This window comes from Anopheles gambiae, chromosome 3 (genome assembly GCF_943734735.2).
Source record: "Anopheles gambiae chromosome 3, idAnoGambNW_F1_1, whole genome shotgun sequence".
Taxonomy (NCBI): domain Eukaryota; kingdom Metazoa; phylum Arthropoda; class Insecta; order Diptera; family Culicidae; genus Anopheles; species Anopheles gambiae.
Window position 1 is genome coordinate 47,863,405 of NC_064602.1, and position 27,898 is coordinate 47,891,302.

The 27,898-nt window shown below is 41.9% G+C and overlaps 2 protein-coding genes across 8 annotated transcripts; one reads left to right on the plus strand and one right to left on the minus strand.

Moving 5' to 3' along the window:
- LOC1279502 (beta-alanine-activating enzyme) lies at window positions 1-27,229 on the plus strand. Of its 5 annotated transcripts, none has more exons than XM_061659329.1 (7): window positions 1-741; window positions 23,822-24,227; window positions 24,293-24,868; window positions 24,936-24,993; window positions 25,123-26,382; window positions 26,457-26,744; window positions 26,810-27,229. In XM_061659329.1, the coding sequence occupies exons 2-7, from the start codon at window positions 24,013-24,015 to the stop codon at window positions 27,206-27,208; spliced, it is 2,796 nt and encodes a 931-aa protein (XP_061515313.1). In that variant the 5' UTR covers window positions 1-741; window positions 23,822-24,012; the 3' UTR covers window positions 27,209-27,229. The 5 variants fall into 5 exon arrangements, with proteins under 5 accessions (XP_061515313.1, XP_061515311.1, XP_061515310.1 ...); XM_061659327.1 differs by having other exon boundaries at window positions 1-543; window positions 609-741; window positions 24,936-26,382; XM_061659326.1 differs by having other exon boundaries at window positions 24,936-26,382.
- LOC1279500 (uncharacterized) lies at window positions 10,172-19,974 on the minus strand. 3 transcript variants are annotated; one of them, XR_009766295.1, is made up of 13 exons: window positions 19,834-19,974; window positions 19,001-19,072; window positions 18,709-18,809; window positions 18,199-18,594; window positions 17,332-17,510; window positions 13,337-13,407; window positions 12,893-13,126; window positions 12,675-12,771; window positions 12,449-12,576; window positions 12,233-12,312; window positions 11,593-12,147; window positions 11,209-11,395; window positions 10,172-11,108 (listed from the first exon to the last, which is right to left on the minus strand). XR_009766295.1 is itself a non-coding variant. In XM_061659332.1 (13 exons), the coding sequence occupies exons 1-13, from the start codon at window positions 19,949-19,951 to the stop codon at window positions 11,294-11,296; spliced, it is 2,031 nt and encodes a 676-aa protein (XP_061515316.1). In that variant the 5' UTR covers window positions 19,952-19,974; the 3' UTR covers window positions 10,172-11,293. The 3 variants fall into 3 exon arrangements, 2 of the variants coding, with proteins under 2 accessions (XP_061515316.1, XP_061515315.1); XM_061659332.1 differs by having other exon boundaries at window positions 10,172-11,395; window positions 11,593-11,778; window positions 11,881-12,147; XM_061659331.1 differs by having other exon boundaries at window positions 10,172-11,395.
- Window positions 27,230-27,898: the final 669 nt, after the last annotated feature.

Genomic DNA, 27,898 nt, shown 5'->3' on the forward strand with positions numbered 1-27,898 from the left:
ATGTTAGAAAACGAAAATAACCAAAAACGGGAGGAATTCTTTGCCAAGCATTTATTACGTGAAACGCGCCAAAAAATTAGTCGTTTTATCCCGCTAATTGGTTCAAGGGCCCCGAATGTTGCCCTACCGCTCCTTTTTATCCCTGCCCTGATCAGTTTGGTTCGTATTGGTTCGGGTTTTCTGGCTATCTTCGGATGCCTCCTGTTTATGACAGGTCGTTGGGCACTCTCCCATCAAACAGTCCCAACATTGTCCCCCCAAGTGTGCCACAGTTGATCGTATTAACCTTATCTGATATCAACGGTGGCCTCACTTCCTTCTGACCTGTCAATTAAGCGCGTGTGGTTGTTTTGGTACGTATCGTGCTTCTTCTTTCGTGCTAACGCGTGCTATCTATTTTATCACAGTCGTATATTTTAACGTACCGTACTTTTTCTACTCATGTGCGGCTTCTGCATCTAAAGAAATAAGCTGTACACCAGTAATAACAAGTACCGCATCTTTTTTCTACATTGGGTTAACCTGCTCTGCTATTGTACAGCCGTCTGTATCGTTTGTCAAAGTATGCGTGCGACGTTAAAGCACTAAAACTAACTAAATCTGTCTAGTTTCAGCAAAATGTAAACAATTGATACATAAATACCACGGTCGCTGTCGCTGCTGAATTCTAAAGTTATCGCCCCTAGCTTAATAATCCTAACAACAATCAACATCACACTATTAACGTGAACAAACAAACGGGTAGGTCCCTCAATACCGGTTATGATAACGCTATCCCGTTCTGGTACGGAATATTACGATGATTTCCAAGTGATGTGTACCATAAACGTGTAGTGAACCTAGAGTTTTGAGTGTATTGTTGCCTAAAGTCACCAGTATGTGTTACGTAGGCTAAGTGTGATGCGCATCTTGAGCGATTCGCGTATACGGGTTGCGGCGTAAAAATAATACATTTAGGATGCTGTTGCGGTGCGCAGTGGTTGCTAGTGTTGGTGTCATGATGATGCGGGTCATGACCTACGGACCGTAAACAGCCATCTTCTTTTGTCATGCGATTTATTTGGTCCGTCTCGATAACGCGAAGACAAATTTCGCCTTCTGGATCCCATCTAAGTTTAGTGTTTGCGACAACGAGCATTCGAAACTTGTGTTTGTGCTCGACATTTTCATATCGCCACCTGTCGCACGCATATTTTGTCACTATAAACCTTTCATGCGTTTGGGCTCTATCGTCGCTGCTAACGTTCTTATGCAGCCTGTGTCGGTAGAACTCACTCGCCTTACTTTGCACCGAGTTATGAGGGATCGCGTCACCTGCTTCAAGGATGTTCCTCACGGTGTCTACTTCCGACGGGATGAGTTGATATTGATAAAACTCACCGGCCTTACTCTGCACCGATTTGCGAGGCGTCTTGTCTCCTGTTTCAGGGATGCTCCTCCAGGTGTCTTCTTCCGACAAGATGAGCTCGCGGTGATGTGAGGTTTTCGCCTTACTTTGCACCCATCGATGAGGGGTGGCTACTTCCGACGAAACAGCAACTTCGCGCAATGTTCCCGGGGCGAACGATCCTCCGCTACGGCTGTTGGTCCTGTCCTCATATTTTATAGTGGGACCCGACCCTGTGGTAGCTGGTTGCGCCCTTGGCATACGACGCGTAGTCTGCTCCTCCATATCACGTTGCACTTCCAACACGGTTTTGCACTTTTCTTATTCGCGCGCGCGACTTACTACGATCTTCGATCCGCGAACGAGTTACTCATAAAGTTGATCTAATTTTTTGGAATGTTAGAAAACGAAAATAACCAAAAACGGGAGGAATTCTTTGCCAAGCATTTATTACGTGAAACGCGCCAAAAAATTAGTCGTTTTATCCCGCTAATTGGTTCAAGGGCCCCGAATGTTGCCCTACCGCTCCTTTTTATCCCTGCCCTGATCAGTTTGGTTCGTATTGGTTCGGGTTTTCTGGCTATCTTCGGATGCCTCCTGTTTATGACAGGTCGTTGGGCACTCTCCCATCAAACAGTCCCAACAACTAAACTCTTTAAATGAGAAGTCGATAGATGTTGGATGGGCATAGTCCTATCCTGACAGTCCGAACGAATCTGACTTGCCACGGTCGGAATTGGTTTTATTTATACTCAATGGGTTTCATACATTTTGGTTTTGGAATGTGTTTTTGTCCTAATTAAAGGTTATTGATATGAGGTGCAATTCATACATTGTATTGGAGTGAGGTGTCTATCAATTTGTGCCTATGTTGCGCTTTTAGTGTTTTTACAAAGGTACTGGAAAGTTTCAACTGTTCTAGCCAAGGAACGGGTGCGTTGGTCGATCTTTGCCTACGCAGCGCTTTTAGCGTTAAGTTGCTATGCGTTCTCTGTTTGTCCACTTTGCAGTAACGCTTGAATTGCTTATGTTGCGCGTTTCGGTTGTTTTCGATAAATGTGTCTCAATTGTTTTTTCTATGAACGGTATGGTCTGGGTGTATTGCTATGGTGTGGATTGATTTGCTGATGTGTTATAATGAATGTGTTGCAATGGTGTGATTTGGCTTTCCGAAGTGTGTTACGATGTGTCTATAGCTGATAGTGTGTATTATAATAAGTTCTGTATAGCAGATATGCTACATCGGTGTGATTTTTTTGCAGGAACATAGCTGAAGAATGTCCTCAACGATGGGTGAAAAAAGTTTTCCGATAAGTGCTCTAAGGGACTGTCCAGGGTGCCGCATAATCAGAAAATGAAAACGTGAAAATATGAGGTGTCCGACATGAAGTGACCTCCACTGTACGATTTCACGACCCGACCCGGAGTGCCAGTTTCCCGGATTTGATTCTGAGCCCAAGGTGTAGCAAGAGCGCCAGGCCGGAGTCAGAATAAAATACCAACCCATGGGTGCATCGATTTCAGGTCAACCCAAATGATTAGTAGGTGCAAGAAAGCAATACAATACAACAATAAGCAACTCTATCCCGTTGTTGCAGCGAGCTCGGGCCACAGAAGGTTTAGTTCGACCCATGGATGCAACCAGTTCGTGTCGGGTCTTGAACCTACTTTGGCCCTACCCGACCCAAACTCGTAGCACCAACGGATCGAAATTGCTTATGGTTTCTTGCACCTACTGAACCTACTAGCACCTTACAAGTCGACCCGTAATGAAACGTTTCCGGGTCGCTTACGGATGGCGCGAACCTGCTTGGTTAGGCTCATTCAAATATTTGATATTTTTCGGATGTTTTTAATAATGGCGTTAACCCAGTGTTGAAGACTGGGTATTTGCGAGAAATGCTTGCCAATCGTTCCCAATAGGTAGGTGTAGTGTTGTTCTGCTATGTCTACTGATGGTACACATCTTCTATTTATCGTAACAACCTACGCGGTCATGCCGACCTACACAGGCTTTCGATACTTATTAGTACCATGCAAGTTAATCTTTTAATCTACGGGAGGACGGTCCATATGAGCCTTGAACCCACAACGGGCATATCTGGTGAGTTGATCGGGCGATGCTTATGGCACACTTATTGGACACGCATATTCCTATTAAATTCGAAATGGAGCTAGCCAAAAATGGTGCCGTAGAGTTTAGTTCCCGTCGCTAAAAGTTTTCTCCTCATAAGAAACAGTGAAGAAAGTGTCTCAAAATTATGCGAACCCTTGAAAACCCCTGTATCCTTCTAGGCGTCCACCTTCAAAACCCTCACTGCGAGCATCCACATGACGCCCACGGATCTGCCCACGCCCAAATAACATGAGAGGGACAGGACTTATACCCCGAACGTACCCGAAAGGTATGCATGGTTCACTCATCAGGATCTAAAGGCAAGGACAAGGCAAAAGAGACACAGAAAAAATTCCTCACGGCTACACATGTCCTCTAGACGCGTTGTCTATGCGTCTCGCTCGGTATTACAGCGGCATACGGCAGGTAAGCAGTACAACTTCAGCTACCTGATACGCATTCATGTTTATCGAACACAACTATTCGGTTCGGCTCGGTAAACTTCGGGAGAACGCTGGAACAAAAGGGCGCAGACGTTTTCATGATTTTGTATGACTTCGACTGTTTTGGACCATACGTGTAGGCGCTGGCACTGAGTGAATGTTGCTTTTTAAGAGTACAACGATTTTCAAAGAGTTTGTTTTAAAAGTAATTAGTTTTAAGTTAGTATGAAATGGCATTACTTGTTCGGAAAACAGTTACTGAATGTTAGCCTCGATAATTGTTCAGCCGTAAAGGCTTTAGCCGGTCTCGTAGTACAGTCGTCAACTCGTACGACTTAACAACATGCCCGTCATGGGTTCAATCCCCAAATAGACCGCGCCGCCATACGTAGGACTGACTATCCTGCTATGGGGGGGGGAATCAATAAGTTACTGAAAGCCAAGCCCACAAGTGGGTACAGGCAGGCCTTGACCGACATCGGTTGTTGTGCCAAAGAAGAAGAAGAAGAAAGGCTTTTGCATCATTCTCAGAATAACCCCAACATTATTGGACCATGGGAGGAGGGTTTCATCAAGAAGCGACATTGCTCTTGCTTTGTTGTTTTGAATTTTTAAAACATCGATTATTTTGTTTATAAAATTGTTCAATGTAATAATTTTGGTGCAAAAAATATGTATTTTCCTGGCCCGCAGCTATCGGCGGTTTAATAAATTTGGCCCTTTACCTCAAAAATTTACCGATTGCTGTAATAGAGAATCAATATTGGATCATGTTGAATTTTAAGCTTATGGTAAGCATAAAAATGAATTAAATTTGTTTGAGTTCAAGGAGTGTAAAAGTAAGGTATGGAAACAAAAACCAAAACTGAGTATCAACACGCAAGCATTATTACGTAAGCCTGTTTTATCTTTTAAGTGGGGTTTTTTTATTATTTTCAACAAGTTTAAAGCAGTAATAGGATGTCATAATTTTTATTCTAAAACGGTTTCGTTCAACTTAGAAAACTCGGATTCAAGAAGAAACTTCCTATATCTGGAATTTTTATATGCACAGGTATATATGCGCTGGTATACATATACACCTTTCTTTTGTTTTTTTGTTTTTTGTTTTTTGATAAACATCCTAGCTTGACTCTGGATACAATCAAGAGGATTCTCATTGCTCTCGTGACTACTGTGTCGAACTTAATCTAGCGCATCTTTGCCCATTTTCGCTCTATCTATGTGTGCTTGCGATGCGGTTCCTCGTGCTCCTACAATAGCTTAATGGCTGTGGTTTTCTAATCAGATCGAATTGGACTCTTTAAAAAACTTAACGAATCGGTAGAAGAAGAAAAAACAAATAAAACATTTTGTGTGTTTGTGATGCGAACTGCACGGAAATCCATACACACACAACACAAGACAACTCACTAACAAGGATGGTTGGTTTGATGTTGTCGTCAAATTTACGTGACAGATGGGGTTCCACTATTCAAACTTTTGTTACACTTTGGTCAGGAATGGAATCTTTTATAAGGTAAATTCCAAAATTATTTGAAACTGTGTCTGCTGGACAGACGCACCAAACAGCAGTGTTTTTTATAGTTTTAATCACGGATCACTATCCAAAAAAGAGTGGGGATATTGAGAAAATCCCGAAATAGGTGTTTTGCAAACAGTTTGCTTTATTCGTTGATTTTTTGTTGTTGAAAACTTTCTATTATGTGAATTTCTTCAATATCTCTCTTTCTCCCTCTCCATCGCTCGCTCACTCTCTTTCTCTTTTCCTTTATGTATGTGTTTTCTTATCGTTTTCTTTGTTTCTATTCCGTTTTGGTGTGCATAATAAGTAAACGTTATATTACGATGTACAAGCAAGTTTGTAGTGTTCGGTTTTGTTGTTTTATCACAATTGTTAAGTGTTGTTTTATTAGTACGCATGTTCTGCATTAAATTTAAATCCCATCATTACGCGTCAGAAGAAAAATTTGAAAAAGTATGTAACTAGCTGTTCATTTAGTTGCAGTTTTACTCTTCAGCGATTGCATTTAAATAGTATGGATGCTGGTAGTTTCAATTTCTTTGTGGTATCTAGTCATGTCATGATGAACATGTCCATCCTGGCTGCAATCGTCTCCTCCTTGTTCTTCCTTTTTTTTTCTCCCTCTCTCTCTCTCTCTCTATCTCTCTCTCTATATCTCTCTCTCTCTTTCTCTGTGTGAAAAAAACCATACATGTGGCAGCATCTTTCTACGTTCAAAGGCAAGCACGCCCGTTCGTTTTTATGCACGTTATTATATTTGTATAGAATCATGCCGCTACCATCTATGAACTAACAGCCGGTCGGCTGGCCTGGCTGTGAGAAAATATTGAATCATTTAATGTTTAAATATATGTAGGTATAACGTGTTAAAAAAAATACTACTATCGACAGGCTCGTAGAGTAAAGGTAGTGCTCAAAGCAAAAACCGATAAAATATGCTATCTAGAGAAAGCTAGCTATTCAGCATCTCCGTCCGTAACAACGCGTTTGTCTTGGTTTAACAGAACCGTAGTAGTAAGAGTATAGCATGTCCGTTGCTCAGTAAACAGCCCATGTGTCCGGCACTTGCTACGTGAAGAAGGCTTGTAAAATAGAAAACAACTCGCTCGTTAAGCTTGTTCGCTATGTAAGTGTTTTGTTTTGCTTTGTTTGTTTGTTTTTGTTTTTAATTCACTCCTTGCGTTTAGTTTCATTATCGTACTACCGAATTTCATCTTAACCATGTTCGAACACTTCGAATTGCTACGATTGGTGTCGTTAGTTTTGTTTCTTTTTTGTTTTATTTTTGTTTTGCTTTACTTATTAGTTGCTACTACCGCTAATATGTGTGTGTGTGTGTTTTGGTTGGGATTTGCTTATGCATTGCGTTTACATCATTACATCACGTGCCATTCGCCATTCGATTGAGGTTTGTTTTCACACTCCTCCCACTACATTCACATACAATAAGCAGTACAACGCTGTACGCTTCTACGCTATATGACTGCCAACTGGTTTAGCGTGTTTTGCTTTAAATCGTATCTACTTGCGTTTAGTGTTTTCGTGTTGACTGCGCTATCTTTATTTGATGAACAAATGTGCTGTTTTGTTTGTTTCTTTTTTTTGTTCGTTTTTTTTATTCCTTTTCAAAATGAATATACCTAAAGTAGTAGAATCACTTCATAAGAGAGCTGGACTTTTATCGTTCTGTTATTGTTGTTCTTTTATGTCGTTACTCTTGTTTGCTACTATACATAAATATCAGGATGGATCACTGTGTTTGTGTTCCTGCACATTCACATTGCTAACCACATACCCCTATACATATCATTCCATCGATACGTACTCAATTAAATACGACGAATTGGTAGAGTATGAAAGAGAAGCCCCGTGCAGATTCACATCCTCGTGTCGATTTCCCCATGTCCCATTGGTTTTGATTTATAATTATTCTAAAAGATGCACTTTTGGCAGAGCTGAAGATAGTAAAATTATTGTTTGTTTGCTTTAACTTTTCTTTTGTTGTTGTTATAAGATGTATATACTATTCATTAAATATATATATATTTATATTATTCTCGAGTTTTGTTTTTCCTAATGCTCTCGTCCAGATTCATGTCCTGGAAAGAGTTTCTTTTTAACTTAGTTGAACTACATTGCTATTAGAATGATATTGCAAAAAATGTTTCTTGTCGCGGACATTACGCCATGCTGCATAAATCCCGTACGCCCAGCTTCCGAGTTCTCGAACGAGTGAGACGAGTGTGTTTAGCATATGGTTTACTGTTCATTTCAACAGACTGGCGTTGCTGTTTGTAGGCGACAAGCTTCAATTTAGTTGGTTTGTTTTTGTTTACCTTTACCCCCCTTAGAAATTTAGTTTTGGGGTGCTTGCTTATTCATATTATTCGCTTTTGTTTTGTGTTTTGTTACATATGTTGTACTGAAATAATTCTCATTTCCGTCTGGCATACGGTCAATTTGCCGTTATTTGAATTTACACAGCTTTATCGGCTGTTAGTTTAATAATGAAGTTTTGCACATTTCCTTGTTATAAACAATGAATAAACACATTCGACAAAGACTTGTTATCGAGCTAAGGATGCTGCTCGAGCAGGATGGAATAATCGTTCAATTTTCATTAGTCGCAATGTTGACGGATGCTTTCCATTGTTTTGATTTCTTCTTCACAAATGAGTTAAGCTTGCTGCTAATATCTTTTATTTTGCCATTGTGTTGCTACCGTTGACTGTTATAGTATACCACACTATGCATCATTAGCTTTTGCTGTATGTTTCATTCCCCTTTATCGCGATTATAATCAATAAAGCATTCTTGGGGTAGCTTACGGAGCTCGAAACAATCCAAGCTATTGTAATCCGTTCCCCATGTAATGGTGTCATTCCATACTCATTTCACTCTTCTTTTCATGTTATGTTCATGTAGCCAGCTCGAAAAAAAGTGAAAGAACAGAATGTCCTAAGTAATTTGTAGCATTCTCCCTAAAATATGCCTTATCGCTTTCATAGCGCGCCCATTTCCTTAATCTACTTTATATCTATCTAACTAATCGATACTACGGCTCATATGCTTGATACTTGTAAAAATCACTTTAGGCTGATGTTGATGTTGTTGCTGCTGTAGCTGTTCAATAAATTCCGATTGGCAAATCAGATTCGACGTCATCTAGATTTGACTTTACGTCTCCATCAGCTTGTATCACCGCCCCTTTGTCGGAACTAAATCAGTAAGTTTACTTACTTACTCGCGCCAAACTAATTATTTAACAGATTATTTCCGCAACGTGTTAATGAGGGAATAGAAATCTATAATTTAAGTTTACATGAGCACAATTTCCCTACTAAAGTCAGAGGTTTTCGCTAAACTGAGTTCACGCTCGATCGCACCCGGTGAGCAATGATGTTTCGATTAGTGACTTTGTTTAAGCTTTTCACCCGTTCATATCGCTATTTTAGCTTTACATATCTAATCTCAAGGTGTTGCATGGTGTATAGTTTAGCATATCTAGAAAATAATTAAACATAGCCATCCCGTTACACATCAACTAAGTGTATATAAAACGTGAAGCAACCACTAATCTGTTCCGGCACGAGTAAACGTTCAGACGTTTAGAGATTTGACAAGAAATTATGCATTAAATGCAAAACAATAAATTATTTGCTGTCCTTTATCACCTTTAAACCTAACTAATGATGATATGCTGTACCGTTTTAAATTGCTTTCATTAGTATGCTGATAGCAAAATCGAGAGCGGTAGTCAAAGTGCGAGTTAGTGATTTTTGTGTAATAGAGCGTGTGTGGCTGTGTGTTCAATGTTCTGCTATTGCATTGTCATCTTTCATAGTTATCTTCTCGTTCAGCTTGGTTTAACTCGCGTTCCGCTATACTCGCGTTTGCCTTTCAACAGTGACACGTAAAGGCTATTTCAGGCTGTTCGATTAATGGTAATATTTTTTGTTGTTGTTTTAGTTGTTTGTTTTCCGCTTATATGTTTTATCAATCACGAGCCTTTCGTAGCAGATCCGGAAGCAACATATTATAACGATACGAGTATAAGTATATAGATAGTGAGTGAGTTTCTGAAACATTGTTGTTAGTTTTTCTTTCTACTGGTATAGGCTCTTTCTTAGAAATAGAATTATCGTTTTATAGGCTATTCTTTCGCCCGAGTGTTTGAAGTAAATTAACGCATTTTGTTTCCACTGCTACTAGCTAGACTGGTTCGCCCTTGTTTCCGTTCGGCGCACCGCGTTTCAATGTGTGTTTCATGTGCGAAAGATTGTGTCAGTGTGGGTGTTATTTTTTTTCTCTCATAATCAGAAAGCTTACTATACTTGCGAGACATTGCCCTCAAAATGGTCTACTGCCCACTGGCTCATTATCGGCACCTTCTTATTGTAAGCTTCGTAGCGAAGAGCTTTTATCTTACGAGACAACGATAAGAATTTGTGAATAATAGTTATAAGAATTTTAACATCATAAGTATAGACGTTAACAACATTTTTGTGTGTTTGTTGCAATTGCATATTTCGCCTTGTTCCCATTTCTTGAACGTCTTGCTGTTTACCACCAAGACGTCCAATTCACTGTGCCACGTCAACAAAGCATCTGATAACCACAGCATCGACTGATACTGCTACTATTTATGAGTGGAAGTAGCAAACAACAAACCCCGAAAGCAGCAGTTTTTTTTCTTGGGCTGTAGCTTCACATAACCAGCCACCTGGTTGCTTTTCCCCGATTTCGGGAAACGTTCTGCAAACGTCGATTGCTTTGAAGATTGAGCCAGTCATGTGGGTGCTGAACAGTGGAAGACCCTCATGACTCAGTGTACCCTTGTGCATCCACTTCTACTTCTCGATCACGTCAACGCAGGGTGTAAGGAGGACACTGTCCCTGCGATCACTCAACAGCTTACGGTTAAACAGCATTCGAAACCCATTCTGGTGTACGTGCCGTGCAGTCACGAGAGCGTTGGAGGATGGCGTCGGCTGCTTACAATCTTCCGGCAACGGTGCCTGTTTAGCAGGTGCTACCCCGTTGGCGCTACCTTTGCCGCGCAGAATGTTGAACAACGACTTGCAATTGCTGTCCAGCGATTTGAAGCTGTACGAAATCTTATACCTAATCCGTTTCTCACCCATCAACGTGTTGTCAATTGACTTCAAGCAGTCTACTAATTGGCGTGCCTGCTGCTTGTCCTCAGCCAGCCCAGTAGCTTCGCTGGTAGTGCTAACCGTACTGCTTGTCGATTGCATCGTACCGGTTGCCGTGGAGGAATTGTTAAATTTGCTATCTAAACCGTTCTGCTCGTAAAACAGACTCTCCAAGCTAACGCTCAGCGACTCCAGGCTTAGCAGGCTCGGCTTCAGCACGCTTCGGTCATGCCGCTGCTTCCAAAGCTTCGGATGCCTTACAAGCTGCTTTTGCATTCGCTGCTGTTGATTATTGCACTGCTGACGCTGCTGATACTGCTGATGCTGCTGAGGCTGTGGCTGGTGCGGCTGCTGCGGATAGCCGGACAACCGGCGCTGTTGATGCGTTTGCTGGTGCTGCTGCTGCTGCTGCTGTTGCTGCTGTGCTGCTGGTGTTTGGCAGCGGTCTTGAAGCGTTAGTGTTGAGCTACGTTCCGTAACACTAGTGACGACGTTTACAAATTGGTTACTGGTTACTAAATTCTCGTTTTGTCACTGAATTTCGCAGAAGCTAATCTTTTGCGATTCTTTCTGCTCCTCACCCATGCTAATGTCTTCCTCTTTAGGCGATTCTGCCCCACACGGAACTCCGCTTTCGCTAGGAGGCCCCGGGGGGCAGGCTGATTGTCACCGAAGCGCAAGCGTAGATATCGGCGGTGGACGCACCGGTTTGTTTTCGAGGATGCGTTCTATCTCCAGCATCACACCGGTCGATAGCCGTGGCAGTAACTGTAAATTGAGTGACCCAAAATGGAATTATTGTACGACAAACTGCATCCCAAAATCACTGTCTGTAAATAAGATGCAGTGCATAAAAGCTATCAAGCTGTTCATGGCTATGGACTCAGGTGCATGCGTACTTATTTATCCAAATACAATTCAATATCGGCATAGCGATACCCCCTCCTCATTCCCATCACGTTTACCTGTAGCGCTTGCAGGCTTTGGTGCAGCTGTTCGGGTGAAGTTGCACCGAGCAGCAAACACTGTACCGGTTCATGCTTGAGCGACCACGCAATGGACAGCTGTACCGCATTGCAGCCCAGCTTTTCCGCCAGATTGCTAATGTCACGCGCCTTGTCGTACAGCCTGCGTGCTTCGTCCTGCAGATCCTTGCGCAAATGCAACATTACCGCCAGATGGAGAAGAAATAGAAAGAAAAGAACACAGATATGTACGCTACAGTGCGGTCTGGTCGCGGATCGTTCACTTACTTCTTTGTTTACTTCGTCCTCAATCCAGGAGTAGCTTTGGCTCTTGCTCTTCAACGATCCCTTCGGTATCCAGAGCTTCTCGCCATTCTGGGCATCGCCCAAATACATGGACAGTGGACCCCAAGCCATAAAACCGACCCCGATCTTGTTGTACATCTCCGGCAGGTAGAGTTCCGCCTTTTCCCGGCAGAACATATGATACTCCGACTGTTCCACGATAGGCGTTACGCAGTTAAACTGACGGCAGTTGGTGTAGGCCTCCATGATCTGCGGACCAGTACACGGTTGAATTAATTATATTCTATGCTATGTTCAATGCAAACAGCACGGTGCTAACGGTGTTCCACCTTACCTCCACCGGTGACCAGCGCGCCGTTCCCCAGTACATTGACCATCCCTGCGATATGACGTAATTCATTGCTCGCACAATTTCTGCAACCAATTCATAACGCAAACAGCCATTAGTTTTGCATTCCGTTTTCGAACTACGGTTCGGCCTCTTTCGCGGCACCATTCCATTAATGAATTGCGGGGTGGGGGGAGTAAAAAACGAAATAGAAAAACTCACCTTCCATCGGACACATCGAGTCCGCCTTGTGCACCAGTATGACGTCGATGTACGGCAGCTGCAACCTTTGCAGGCTCGCTTGGACACTTTCAATGATGTGTTTTCTCGATAATCCGCGCTCTTCGGATCTGGCAAAAGATTACAGCCGATGGTAAAAATATTAAAAATAGATCTCCATGCACGCACTCATCTGCGAAATGCTGCAACACGTCGGCAGCGCTCTTACTTTGTGCTCCAATAAATTTTGGTTGTTATGACGAAGCTGGTCCGTTTCCATCCTGCCTTTTGAATGATCTTGCCCAGCTCTATTTCCGCACGTGTACCTGGTGTGTTTGGGGGAAGGCGATAGACGTTACAATACAATATGGCATATGGTTCAGCGACGCGGCTCGTTTCCGTTTTGGGAACGCATTAGCCACACACACACATGCACTCCCTGCCTACCTGAGTGCGCTTCGGAAAGGTCGAACAGGTTGATGCCGCTATCGACGGCCAGACGCAGGATGGCTTCCGCCTGCTCCTCTGAAACGCCCGGCGAGAAAATGGGCCATGTGCCGAGACCAACGTTCGACACACGCAGGCCACTCTTGCCGAGATTTTTGTAGCGCAAGCCAGGCGTTGTGGTCGCATTGCTGCGTATCTGGATGGCCGGATTCGACCCCAAACTTGTGGAACGACCTGATCAAGTGTTGATGGGAGAGAAGATACACAATGTAAAGCTTATTTTAAACAGGAATTAATGATTATGGTTTATATTCTCCCAAGTATATTTGACTACAAAACCAATATCGTTAATTGCAACATAATTTTCACATGGTCGATACACCCAAACCCGTGAATGATTCGTGATTGTCGTTAATAAAGATTGAATTCTGTTCACAGACTTACCAAAATCAAGCTGAGCAGTCGTGCCACTAAATTCCTCCATGCAATCCAGTGAAGCTATAGGAGCTCGGCACCTGTAACGAGGTGATCAATAAAGGGAATTGCGTGGAACGCGGGACCGCAGGAATATCGGGATGGATTGGGTCACGGAAAAGAAGTTAATTAATTACTGTTGCTCTAATAATTAAGTACGGTACGTAACGCGGCTAAGATCATATTAAGAGCGTGAATGGATGGATATAGACCAGTTGGCCAGTTTAATTACTTTCGATTCTTGTTTTCGTGTCTGTGAGCAATTTTCCGGCCCGTGGAGGAATTCTTCGTGAAAGGAGAGGGATGAGATTGGTTTCTAGTATTCCAATTAAAAGTGTGTGAACGTGCTGATAAGTTTTCCCTCCCTTCGCCGGGTTGCAACAATCGCAACTAACCGACAGTGTTCGGTAATTTCGTTTGCAGAATTGAACAAAAAACGGCATTCTACCAAATCAATCTACCCGATGGTGGTAGGGCCAAATCGAATGCCAAACTGTGAAGATTTTTCCAATTTGTTAGATAGTAACGTCAACCATTCCTAGGAACAGTCGGTTCACCAAAAGCAAGATCAGCCGACTAGCGGCAGCTAATATTAACCATACCGATGTTACCGTACTCTGGCCGCCGCAGCTTAGCATATCTAATTATAAACGGAAGGTAACGCAAAATGATGGGAATTCACTCCCATGACCCAACATTTTTTGTCAACTTTGATTTCTGCTACGAAATGAACATCACCCGTGAAAATCACGCATAAGTGCTGTATGTGGTTCCACCAAGCGGTAGCAAACTAAATTGATGTGATGCCATCGGTATTTCATAGGCCGTGGTGTGCCTTTACTTTTCAACTTTGTGCACACACACACACACGCACACACAAATCGTATGCTATCTTTTCCCCACTCCGACAAGCACAGCGCGACATTTGTAATGACCAAAAAAATGTTCACCGTGTCCACAAACACCACCCTCCCCGTGAACGCACTGCCGTCATTCGGACGGATCCATTTGTTGGAATTTGTACCTGTAGATTGTAACCGGATTTGAATCCTCACTAATATTGTCATTGTTAACGTTATTGTCGTTATTAGTTTTTGAAGCAACATTACATAACACGATCGACATACCGGAAATGTCCGTTTTTTCCTACAAAATTTCCTTTTTCCACCAAACTTCACTTATCGTCGTGTCTAGGTGATCAAGGTATAAAGAAAATTTGAACTGACACTGATGTCGATGATGGTGGCTGGTGGCTGGTGGTGACGGCAACGACGACGGCAACGGCGGCAACGACGACGACAAAGGTGATGTAGATGGGGAACGAGGCAGGACGACACCGACGAGCAGAAGCTGATTAGTACGGCTCTGTACCAGGCAGTGGCGACAGTTTTAGCCGTATCGCTGGCCAGAGACCGACCGAGAGAATTCACAAAATTAACACAAACGCACGAAACGGCACCTACTTTTCGGGTCGAATGAACGCGTACCGGGCACCACTAGACAGATATTCCGTCCCGTCGTGCGAGCACTGGATCTCGCTGCAAAAATCACACTACTGCAGCACCAGGAAAGGAGTCGGAAAGTGTCGCATACGAGTAAAACTGCACTACTTTTCGAAGCGCGACAGCACGAATCTTTTCGCCTGAGAAAAGTCCCAGATCGCATGCTTGCCAACCGACGGCCTGAGGGCAAGAGTGACAAACTTAGTATGCTCTGCGTGCACTAAAGCACACAGCGAGACAAGGCACGAACACGCGCGGCAAGAGATAAAAGAGCTGCAAAACCATGACCGGTGAGAGTTTATAAAAGGGAGAACAATGTGAAAATGCGGATTGACAGAGAGCAATGTGCCAAGCAAAAGAAAGAGAGAGATTTTGGGTGATGAGAGTTGGATAGAGGATATAGAGAAGAGAGAAAGAGGAAAAGAGAGAAAATGTGTGTGTGTATGTGTGAGAGAGAGAGAGAGAGAGAGAAAAAGAGGAAAGAAGACAAAATATACAAAGGATCTTTAGGATGGTTATGGCAAGCGCGTTGCAGAATGGCAAAATAATAAGAAAGAGAGAGAAACTGTAAGAGAAAGCGAAATGATGCACTTGTGTGAGAGAGAGATAGAGAAAAAATCTCAATGCTGAGGAAAATTTGATTTTCACATTTTGACATGAACAAACCAAATATGAAAGCAAGGGAAGGAGATAAATACAAAAAGCAAAAAAGAAAAAAAAACAGACAGAGACACAGAGAGAAAGAGCGAGAGATAGAGAAATAGAGACAGAGTTTGTTAGAGGATAAGTAATAAAACATAAAATAGGAGTAGCATTGGATATGAGAACCGCCAAAACGTGTTCTGTAGCTTTGCAATTTTTATCCTGCGGTACTTTCTGATGTGAGTTCATGCCCAATTTCACACTGGCAGAGCATTTCGTTGTCGAATATTAGCGTCTTTTGTTTTGCAACATTCAAACTACAAAGAAACACTCTATTTTTCCTCGCTATATCGTGCTCTTTTGACTCTTTCATAGAAGCTATCTCTTTCGTGTCAAGCACGATCTCACTTTTCGCACACGTTTCACACGATTATGGCGTGAGTGTGTGTGTGTGCGTTGTTTTTTCTTTTCTTTTTATTTTACCTCCAAACATCAGGAAAACCGCACAATCACCATGCGTTTTGAAGGACATTGTGAATTTGAAATTGATTTTTCTCACCACGTCACCGTTACAACAGCGTGGGGCTTTTCTGTCGCACCTGCTCCTGTGCGGCACACACAAGAAACACGGCACCGCATTACACACCAGCACCAGCATCGATTTCCGTTGCAGGTACGCAGCTCTGACGATGAATAACTTAGGGATAATTATGCTTATGTAACAACAAAGGATATCCTGGCCCACCGTGCTTCAGTGCCGTTGACGCAGCACCGATGGTATTGAATTGAATCGAGCAAACAATCAACCACTTCCCCAACGACCCCACCAACAACCACACCAAACACCATCATCGTTGCAGACGTTGCCATCACAAGCCTCGGCGTGTCGTCCACCAGCAAAGTCACCATTTCGAATACATTAATTATTGCACTGTTTTTCCTTCTCACGTTATGCTAACGACGGATCGGGATCAATTAAATAATTGAACATGTATGAACACAATGACACCGGACACACACGCACGCACGCTCACGCACGCACACATACACACAGACACGCACGGTCGAATAATTGACACCACTAGACACCAAACCGGAAACGAAATAAATAATAATTCACACTTTTACATAACACTTCATTTACGAAGACGGAAGCTAAACACGACGTTGCGACAACACGGAACGCTGAGAACGCATTGAATTTTCCTGTCCTATGATGTTTATTTCATTGCGTTCTCCACTGACACAGTGCTCCGACGATGTGCCGCTATACTCTCCGAGCCGAGCTGGAAAACACTGAGTTTGCGAGAGAGAGAGTGAGAGAGAGAGAGAGCGAGAGAATTTTGCTTCTTTCCTTTTTTTTGTTTGTTTTCATTTCACTATCCCAACACTACCGTAGCGATCCTTTTCCGAAGCCTGCTACCTCTCGCTGGAATGACGTTGGAAGAGCGAGAGTGGTACCATGCGTACATACATATTCACACAGCCATATACGCACAGCCGTTTTTGAATGAACCATTGCACCAAAACCGCTGCTCGGATATGCAGCATGACGGTGGGTAGGTGAGTGTTATCATACGGTTTTAGCAACCGAGTACAAAAACAAGCCAAAATAGAGCAGGCAATATCTCAAATAGGCTCGAATTTGCAAAAAACGAATATTAAGATGCTTAATAATTAAGCCACGGAAAAAATTATACCGTGCAGACGATTCCCTAATGTAAGGGATCAGATGCGCTCCTATCGTATGATGTGCTTTATCCCCAAATGCTAAGGAATGCTAAACCCAATCACTACAGACGAGTACGAAACAAAACCTACATCATCTTGTGGCAGGCATCCGATTGTGACTGAGAGTATATTGTCGAAATTTCGCTTTCAGTTGAGTCCTGGCGACCCTTGGGAAAGTCTTGCAGGTGCGATGTTTCAGGAAGCCCTTTTTCCTGTGGCACTTTTTGCAAAGCTGCCGCGAGCACGCCTGCTGCACTGCGCTGCTCTTCCTGCAAACAGAGACAGACAGAAGAAATGGTTTTAGTATTACGCTTGATGTATTAGCATAGATGAAATAAAATCAGACATTTAGCAAAATTAATTCATTGTTTCCGTTGTTGGAAAATTTTGTTCCAGATCCACCACATCTGCCTGTTTTTACTGTGATTTGAGCAAAACAGCGAACCAGCTTGCGGCGCAAACGTGCATTTAAGGGTATAAAATAATTGATTTTTTGTCCGTTGCCGTCGAACTATAGCTGTTGGGCAAAATATCCCTTGACAGTTGAGCGATCAATATCGATTAGCTTTGCTTTACTCTCGTGCACAGTCGGTTTGCAATGCCCCGTACGGTACGACGGAACGAACTTTCCAAGAGAAAGCGACCGTTTGCATAATTGGCGTGAATTTGGCGTTTTGCCAATACGCTCCGCGTACAGTAATCACATGTAGGAAGATTTTGAAAGCAAAAGGGCACTGTCACGTTACCATTGTTTTGGCTTTGGGACGGTACATGTGCAACGGCGATGACTCATAAAATTGAATTTTTAATCGAAATGGTATTATACACACCCCTTTACCTGGTACAGCAATAAACATTAAATGGCAAGCTTTTGCTTTCTCGCCAACAGGTGTGCGTGTTGGAGTGCACCTGTTGAAACGACCGAGCCATGCAAAGCCGAACATTATTTTACATTACCTCCTTCGGTGTTACCGCTGCGGCACTGGTTTGCAAAGTTTCCATGAGAGTTGTGTTGGTGCCACCGAACGACGTGTCCTCGAGCAGGGGAGTTTTTACGCCCGCCAGCAGCACGGGAGACTTCTCCTCCGCTATTGTGTTCGGTGGCGTCCGGCCAGGTGTCGTCGAAATGCTGCCTTCCGCATAGAACGGCTCGGCCTGGCGGAACGTCCTGTCACCCGAACCGGTCGACAACGGTGGTGGTGATGTAGTACCGACAGGCACAGTCGCCGTCGTACCAGTAGCCAGTGCTGCCGCCTGTCGCTCCGAACCGAGCTGTGCCTGTCGTTCCCTTTCTTGGGCCCGGCGCTGATTCAACAGTTCGTTGTCGAGCTGCCTTATTTCCCGTGCCTCGCGCTACAACAACACGAAAAACACGAAACGAATGCAAATGCAAACCGGAGTTGGAGTAAGAATGGACCTTGAAAATGGCTGTTGAAATCTCGACATTAAACACCTGTTGTGACGTACCTTGCAGTTGGCGGCGTCGAGCTTCTGCTGCTTGTGGTGTTGTTCCCTATCCGCGGAATCATTTTTCTGTCGCTCCTTTGCTTTCTCCTCATCGGCTTGCCCTGTGTGGAGGGTAGTGGTTTTGGGAAAATAATTTTAAAGTAGGTAGTAATGCTTATTGCTCTGCATTGAGTTGGCAGATTTGCTCAGACACTACCACTCAATAAGGTGGCTATTGCTGCCTAATTGAGTTGCAACTATTCAGCAGCTATTTTGTTCTGTACATTAAGAGAATTATTTCTATTGTACTTACTTGAAGAGCTCCCACCAGACGCCCCTGGCGGAGGAAATGAGAACCAAAACTGATGAGCCAGTTTGATGTTCACTACAACGAGAGAGTAAAGATGAAATGCTTTCTTTTCAATCTTTTATTTGTTTTTTTTTCTTCTGCTGAACTAAATAAGCAAAATTTCCAGCCATCAATTACACCAAAACTGTAGAAATCAAGCACTATTCGAAACACTTTGCAACAGTTAGTTCTGCCACTCCATTTGGCATTGACTTTTTTTATCCAAAAGACGGGACTATTTGTGTGTGTGTTTGTGTGTGTGTGTGTGTGTGTGTGTGTGTGTGTGTGTGTGTGTGTGTGTGTGTGTGTCAGCGTGTTTTTTTGCCACAGATGGAATCAATGCAAAACTTTTCAAGGGTGGATCTGTTTCTTTTTCTATGTGCAAAAACTACTCCGCAAGAAGCGGTTGCTCGCGTCGCACATTTTGAAATGGTATAAATGTTCGACCAGATGCCTCTGCCGTCTGAAGATTCACGTTATTTTGGTACGGAAAATGCCACAGAAATTATGATGCGAAAACGGATACCAATTATCAAGGGTGAGAGTGAGAGACTAGAAAGAAGAGGTAGAAGAAGACAAAAAAACATAGGCCTTTCTCTACCAACCAGCAAAGATCGACGAGAATTCTTTACGACACTAAACCACGTACGGTGAAACACAGATCAATCTGGGTTTGGCCCGAAACATGAAACGCAACACCCAGATCCGCAACGAAACACTACCGATGTCAAGCAAATGGCTTCGGTAAAGCAACAGTTTATCGACTCGACTGTGTGTATTTTTTTTTTGTTACTTACATAACTTTGTTTCTGGCCAAAATAAACGACTGAAATTTTCTAACAATCCCGAACCACCGACCGACCACCGGAATGTCTCTTGTGACCTGAGTTTACCGAGGAAGCTGCTCGCACGCATGCGCCACAAAACCGTTACTTTATAAATATAACTATCATCGGGCTTTCAATTGAATTTGGAAGTGTGGTCTGTATGCTGGTCATACGCGTGACATATGCTGGACAATAATTACACAAAACCGTGTTTTTATTAGAAACAACTGAAAAATCATCTTAAATATTCAAAAAGGTTTTCACTACATGAACCACTCGTCTAGTGTTGGGGATTGAAAGCATCGAACAATTTTAAAACACGGCAAATTCAAAACGACAGTTGATGCAATTTAATATGCTATTGTCAATAGCTATATTTGATTTATTTTGGAGTTAATGAGTATCAACAAGTCAATACAATATAATAAACAATTAAAATATGTACTAGCCACTGGGCGTCTCCATCACATAGAGTACTAGCCACTGGGCGCCTCCATCTAGAGCAGCTGCAAGGGATAAGAAAACAGGATGATAGTTCAATGTGGTATGAGTGTGTATGAATAGAAAATATAATATAATGGCAATATAATTGAAAAAATGATCAGTCACTTTTATTTCTGTTTGCGATCAAATATTTAACTACAAATTAATTTTAAAAAAACACACACATACACACACATTGTTGGCCAAAATGTCTTTTTTGTACAACTTTTGTCGGCCACAGCACCCGTATCTAGGTGAGAACAAATAAATGAGAAGTACAAGAACCCGCAAAGAAAGCCGCTTATTGCAATCAAACAATTGTACCAGAAATTCGCTCTCATCGCACTCTTGCCATGCGCTACGTGCTCACACGAAGAACTGCGATACAGGTTTGATGATACTTTGATGATGACGATACTTCAAGTAAAAGGTTGTATCTTCAAATTTGATAACAATTGGCAAAATTGTTAGAAATTGTTGAATATAAAAGTAATTTACACCAAGGTAAATAGAAAATGACCAAGGTAAATAGAAAATGGTGCTAGAAAAAAATCAAATTGGTTTGAATTCGGTCAGCAACAAAGTTGCGCTAGCTGTCAAATCCATACAATGTTGCTGGCAAAATGTATGGATTTTTGGTCAATTGATCGTTGGTCAATATGGGCGTTGGGCAATTGAGAGTGCCACATGCACCAAGTCAGTAAGCGATACCGAGTATTGTGGAGCTTTAACTCATGCCTGCGGTCCACTCCAAGTAGCTTTCCTTTTTTGCAGCATAGAATAACGCCATGATTTGAATAACCACTAACTATCCAAGACGTGAAGAGCTCTACTGTTTCACTAAATGAATGCCTACATCTATCATTCAGTACTCTAATTGATTACATTGAGGGCATGTGCATTGTAGTTGGTTAGTGGCGGCACCCTAAAGTCGGTCTCCTCACATTTTCACCTATTTTAAAGCTTTGCTGAAGTCGCCTTAGAAGGCGAATAAAGATTTCAACCGAAACTTTCACGGCTGAAACGGGATCTCTTCGAAATCTTTCAACTTTTTGATTCAACGAGAACAGATAACTTGCCGCCATCTTAGCTTGTTTATATACTGGTTTTGCACCCTCGCTACTGTAACTGCCAAATAAAGCAGTGACAACACTTTTGGTTCCGAACCGAGAAAGCGTGTGTTCGAATCCTAATTTTTATTATCTTTGTTCTGTGTTTATTTCTTTTTAAATTAATATTTTCTTGCTATACTTAGAACAAACCAAATTTATGTGAAGCGAAATTTTAAAAACACCTTTTTAAAAACATAATAATGACTATGTTTACCCTTCATAATCAGGATGGGAGAAATATGTATCTCATTTCTCCTTTTACTAGAGTTATCGAAATAAGTTTGATATATTAATACCTTTCAACGGGTTGGTCTTTACCAACCGAATAATGCAGACCATATTTAATAAAGTGAAATAGTTCAGAGCTTAACGCAAGAGAACATAACACGTAAATCGTGCTATCGAATCTCACGCACATATCTGGGAACACTACAACAGCGCAGTGCTGAAGACGCTTGTAAGGTTTTCTTTTGACAGTTGCAATTTCAAATTTCAAATTAAAAGCGAAATTTTTCAATGACATTTTTAATTACTGGTAAATGCACTGCTGATCGCCTTCAATTCGCCGGCGAATACAAGGCGATTAGAAGGCATTAACAGGAAATTTGCGGGTAGAGAAATGACAGTATATTCGTGTGGAACACTTTTGTAACGAATTTTTTGTTCTTGCTTGTAAATTCGTTTCTTTCGCATATTTCGATAATGTTTAGAGATAATATTTCTTAAAATTGATACGAAATACTGAACTTCAATGAAAAACAACCGGCCATCAGAGTTTTTTATTTTAAAAGTTATAACCAATGTCTTGAAATCACCCCACTTGGTGTCGATCTAACCCGCACTGCAGAATTGATGCAACAAATACACTTTTTTTTATCAAACTGTTATCAAAATCAATCCAGGGACCGTAGTTTCTCGTAAAATGGTACACGATGAATCAAAAAAGCTTTTCTGATGTCTACTAGTAAGTTTACATTGCCAAAAGTATTGCCTTCAGGTGTCGAGAAACTACCACCCCAAATAAGTTCCCCTAGTACTTAATCAGCCGCAAAGATCCAAAGAGTACCGTGTGCTTGTTTAAAAAAGCTGTATGGTTCCCACCAAGTACAGTTTTCCCAAGCGCCACAGATTAAGCTTAAACGACTGGAAAATTGAATATCCACAGAAAAAAATGAAAGCTCCACAGCTTCATTGGTTTGATCAATAGATGGCGTATTACAACTCATCATTATATTGCTATCCTTTTCTTGCAATGTGTTTCGACAAGTTTCATCTTATCATGACCTATATAGCCTTCTAACTTTCTGAGCAAAAATCTATATGAATGGTCGTGTGGTCAGATACGTGGGTATCAACACCAACGACCATTACTCAAATCTCACTTGCTTCAGTGCTGGTGGTTTCCGTTGGAGTTTAGTATTTAAACAATCGTATCGCCGTTCTAGTTCTAGCGATGCATAACTTCAATGCGAAACCATACAACAGTACAAAGGAAATGAGAAAGCTCTCCTCCAAGCGATGAAGCTGAACTGGTTGGGGTATCCCACCAACAGAGAGCGCCACCAACTTTTTCGCTATTTTTAGAATGCATGAGTCGTTTGCCGTCTGCTAAACGAAGTCTTTCTATATTCCGTTTAGGTAGAGAACTTGAGTCGTTTAGAAGTCGTTTAGTGGTCGTTTAGTGGATTTGTGGCACTTGGGTTATCTCTTAATCACCCACAAAGTACGACATCGGAATGATTTTTCGTTAAACAGCCCCAAAACTATGGAGTTCGAACTTGGCTATTTGGGAGTCGTGTGGTCAGATACGTGAGTATCAACATCAACGACCATTACTCAAATCTCACTTGCTTCTAGATACTAGATGGTAGGAGGAGAAAGCTCTCAAAGTGTTGAAAACTCCACTGGCTGGGTATCCCACCAACAGATGGCGCCACCAGCTTTTTCTATTTTTAGAATGCATCAGTCGTTTGCCGTCTGCTAAACGATGTCTTTTTAGATTCCGTTTATGTTGATGACTTGAGCCGTTTAGAACCCGTTTAGTGGTCGTTTAGTGGATTTGTGGCACTTGGGCTGTTAAATGGAGTTATTCAGAATTCCTTGTAGGCTGAGATCTTGAATTGTTTCATGCGTTGGGTTGTGTCCAGAGTTGAAAGAGAGTGTCCAGAGTAAGTTTGTCCTTGATTTATAAATGCCATGTTTGAATTACAATTTGTTCGTTGTTTTTTTCAATTAAAGTTAGTTATTTTCATGTAGGTTTTGCTATTGGGTACGTTGTTTTAGTTCAGGGTTATAGAAAAAAATATTGAAAAAACACGACAATGATCAGCCTTTTTTATGTATACATTTCAATACTTTTTAAGGTAATGCGTACGATGAAGTGAGTGATCAAATAATCCAAAAAACATTATTTTTCGAAACTGCATCAACACAACGATTTTTGAATCCAGTTTGAACTCTCAACTGGGCACCAAAAACATATTGCGTTTATTTTGGATTATTGTTGACAGCTGAACAGCCCGGCAGAATACAATGTAAACAAACAATTCTCTCCATGGAACTTCTCGATAGAAAAGTTTTTCAAACATTTAGCCAGAATATTGCTATCAAATATTACACGTGCAAAGAAACTGCCTTTGAGGCAACCTACGATCAACTATGGCAAAATATGCTGAAGATAGCAGGAGTATTGAAGGAACAGAATTTGGAAGGAAAAATTGTTGGCGTTCAATTGTTTCATTGCCCAGCGCTAATTGCTGTTATAGGAGGGTAAGACACGTTAAAAGCAAACATACAGCACTGATACATTCACTCACTTAGTTTCCTGTTTGCAGCATCATCATCTCGGGCAACACATTTTACTGCATTGACAAATCCTGGGATGAACAGCTATCGCCTGACCATGATATTTGTGCCGCATACTTCTTGCAGGATTTTGAATTTAGTAGCACGAGTGGTTTGCATGGTTTGCAAATGCTGGTCGGGATGCGCATCTTTACGATGCCGCTTACGTTTTCCCTTAGCGTAACTAGCACGGAAAGCTATCGTGATGTAGCATTTTGTATAAGAACGTCCGGTTCGACAGGGCCTCCCAAAACAGTCCTCGTACCAAGTACCTGCATAATGCCAAACGTGCTATCACTTAGCAATCGATTTGGATTGAGTGATCGTGACGTAATTTTTGTATGCTCGCCTCCTACATTTGATCCATTTGTTCTCGATATTGTCATGGGATTGCGAGTTGGCGCTACCCTCCTAATGGTGGATAATTCTATACGCTTATCTCCAAAACGGTTATTGGATGTACTGTTTCCTGGAATAACGTTTATGCAAATGACGCCTTCTATGTTCACACGTTGGAGTAAAACTGACATGCTGGACATCATTTTTGGCCCTCAAACAACGCTCAGGTACTAATACCGATTAGTTCTATGATCAACAGATAAGATGATTAATCATCTCTTATTGCTTTTTCAGAACGCTTGTACTAGGTGGTGAACGATTCCCGGTATTGCCTCGTGCAGCTGATTGTCGTGTAAGTGTGTATAATATTTATGGGATAACGGAGGTTTCCTGTTGGAGCATGATTCAAAAAGTTCAAAGCCAAGATAATCAGACTGACATACCTCTAGGAGAAGTACTTGATCAATCAATCGTTCTACAGATTAGGAATGAAATCGACGGTAGTGTGCAAGCGGATCATCTGGCAAATGGATCTAAAATAGGTCAATTGTATATTGGAAGCTGCTCCCGGAAATGTGTGATACTAGGTATGTCTGAGGATGATGATACATTGTCAACTATGCCTGATGTTGTGTTCCGGGCGACAGGAGATTTGGTAGAACTTAGCAAAGAAGGCAATTATTATTATCGTGGACGATGTAGCAGAACAATTAAACGTTTTGGATGTCGAATAAGCTTGCCGGAATTGGAAGCCGTGTTACAAACTCATCCATCAGTTGAACAGTGCGCATCATGCTTTATTGAGGAGCTTAATCGGCTTGTAATATACTTCAAGTCAGACACCGATGATTCCTCTTTACGCGAAGCACTATGGAGCATAATGCGCGCCAAATTAAGAGCAGAAATGCTTCCAGACGAATTACATCGCATTGAACAATTTCCCCTTTCTGCCCATGGTAAAATTTGTCCAAAAGGATTAGGAGTCATTTTTGAGAATTTAAAACAATCTCGCACCAAGGAATGTATCACTCCGGTGGATTATTTTTGTGCAGAGCTAAATGCGATGGGGATCGTACACGAAAGCCAACCTATAGAAAGTGGTCGAACGAAAAAACTGAAACCAAACTCATCATTTATGGACCGTGGAGGAACATCTTTCAATGCCATTTGTTTGCATGCTACATTGGAAGAGCATTTTAAGATACAACTACCAGGATTGACGGCATTGCTGTTGGATCCGTTGATTCCATTGGAAAAAGCAATCGATTATATACAATCCAAAATTGCAACATCAAATAGTAATTGCTTGCAAGACGATGTTACCATCCAAAACCAGGCGGAAAAACTTCTATCAATCGAGCGTCAATACGATTTGAAAAAATGTATCGATTCTCGTGCTTCAATAATATATTGCCAGGGTATTGGGGCAATATTGAGCGTCGGCAGTCATGCGGGATTGCTTGTAACGATCAATATCGAGACGAATGCGATCATTTCGCACCATTTGTTCCCCGACCGTATTGAGTGCTCGGTCAACTTTTTCACTTTCGAGGCCAATGTGTACGGTATTGTTGGATGCTATGATGGGTTTTTGTACTGCTTCAATCCGTGGAAAGGCGCGATAGCTTGGAAGTACGACGCTGGAGGAATGATTAAATGTGCGCCACTTGTAGTACCGCAAACAAACGTAATCATCTTTGGGAGCTATAGCACCACAAACAATTTGCATTGTATTGCTGGGGTAAGACACACAATAACACAATGGATTGTAGAATTTTAGGGCAGAAATAACATAATGTTAACTTCTCTTTGTAGGGAAATTGTAGTGCTACGCTCCGATGGAAGATACGAATAGGAACCAAACCAATTTTGTGCCAACCGATAGTTTTGGGTGACGATGGTGCAGAATTTGTCTTGGTTGCTACTCTGGACGGTACCATTGCATCAATCAGCATAGCAACAGGGTGTTTGGCGTGGAAAAGAACAACGCAGCGCAGTGTTCCAATTTTTAGCACTCCTACCTTACTGCCAGAATACAACAAGATCGCTTGTTGTAGCGTTGATGGTACACTAGGAATATACGAAACAAAACAAGGAACCGAGGTAAGTTGTTATTAGAGATATGTTCAAGGTGTCCTACAATTATTTTTTTTTTCTTTGTGGTGCAGTTAACGATCCATTCCCTTCCTGGCAATGTGTTTTCATCGCTCGTCATGTTAAAATATCCCCTCGATCGAGTAGATTTTATCGTTGGCTGTTACGATCGGCATGTCCACTGTGTAGAATATTTACCTGCAAACAGCAACACACTCATTCCAAAATGGAAAATTGAAGTTCAATCACAAATCTACGCAACTCCATTGTTAGTAGAAGGCTATCTCGTGGTGTGCACAACGTCGGGATGGATTAATTTAATCGATACTCGCGATAGTAGTGATGCGAAAAATAGCATTATTTCCAGCATGAAATTGAACGGTGAGCTATTTGCATCACCAGTAGGGTTTGGTAAAAAGGTGTTTATCGGGTGTAGAGATAACTTTTTGTATGAAATACTGTTGAATATTTAGTACAAGGAATTAACAAACCAGCCCATATAACCAAGATACCGAAAACGCCACCAATTTCTTGTACTAAAAATCCAGTTCCATCAAACAAAGCTAAAAAACTATCAGTTTGGTGGGTTAAGCCACACGGCCACAGAAGCAGCCACTTCAATGTTGTTGAAGTTAGTTTTTTATGCACGGGCAATTTATTTGCTCAACATGTTTCACCTGTAATAAAATGTTATTTAATTGTGCAAAGGAAGCAATTAAACGTGTGTGTTTAAGTTGGTTTGTTGTAAAATATTCATGTGTAATATGTGTATATGTGTGTTTGTTTACTTGCGAATGATCTCTCCATTTCGCTGGTCAGTGCATAGTTTATAGACTAATAATATTGCTGAAGTTGAAGTGCAGTGATGTAAGTGAATGAATGTAATCAATCGAAGAGCTAAAATCCTGTTCAGCATATTGACCTTAGCCAACCCTTGACCAAACTTTTCCTCAAAGCATTTTTGGAAAAGGTGGGTTAAGGGTGGGCAGGATAAATACATCGGATCGGAACTGGCAGCTCCGATTGTTCTAAAATTTGGTGGGTTAACGACTGAATCGACCACCACAAATCCACGTGGGTTTGAAGTGGTTTTACAGTGGGTTAAGGACGATTTGGTTATTTGGGAGACATTAATTCAATCTCATTCATTTTCGCAAGAGCGA

Excerpts from the sequence above, each read along its gene's own strand:
- LOC1279502 (XM_061659326.1), top strand. The coding sequence starts at position 24,013 with ATGGAACTTCTCGATAGAAAAGTTTTTCAAACATTTAGCCAGAATATT. Across the intron at positions 24,869-24,935 it reads GGCCCTCAAACAACGCTCAG|AACGCTTGTACTAGGTGGTG; the intron begins GTACTAATACCG and ends TTGCTTTTTCAG. Across the intron at positions 26,383-26,456 it reads ATTTGCATTGTATTGCTGGG|GGAAATTGTAGTGCTACGCT; the intron begins GTAAGACACACA and ends TTCTCTTTGTAG.
- LOC1279500 (XM_061659331.1), bottom strand. The coding sequence starts at position 19,951 with ATGCGTGCGAGCAGCTTCCTCGGTAAACTCAGGTCACAAGAGACATTC. Across the intron at positions 18,595-18,708 it reads TCGACGCCGCCAACTGCAAG|CGCGAGGCACGGGAAATAAG; the intron begins GTACGTCACAAC and ends GTGTTGTTGTAG. Across the intron at positions 12,772-12,892 it reads CCTTTCCGAAGCGCACTCAG|GTACACGTGCGGAAATAGAG; the intron begins GTAGGCAGGGAG and ends CAAACACACCAG.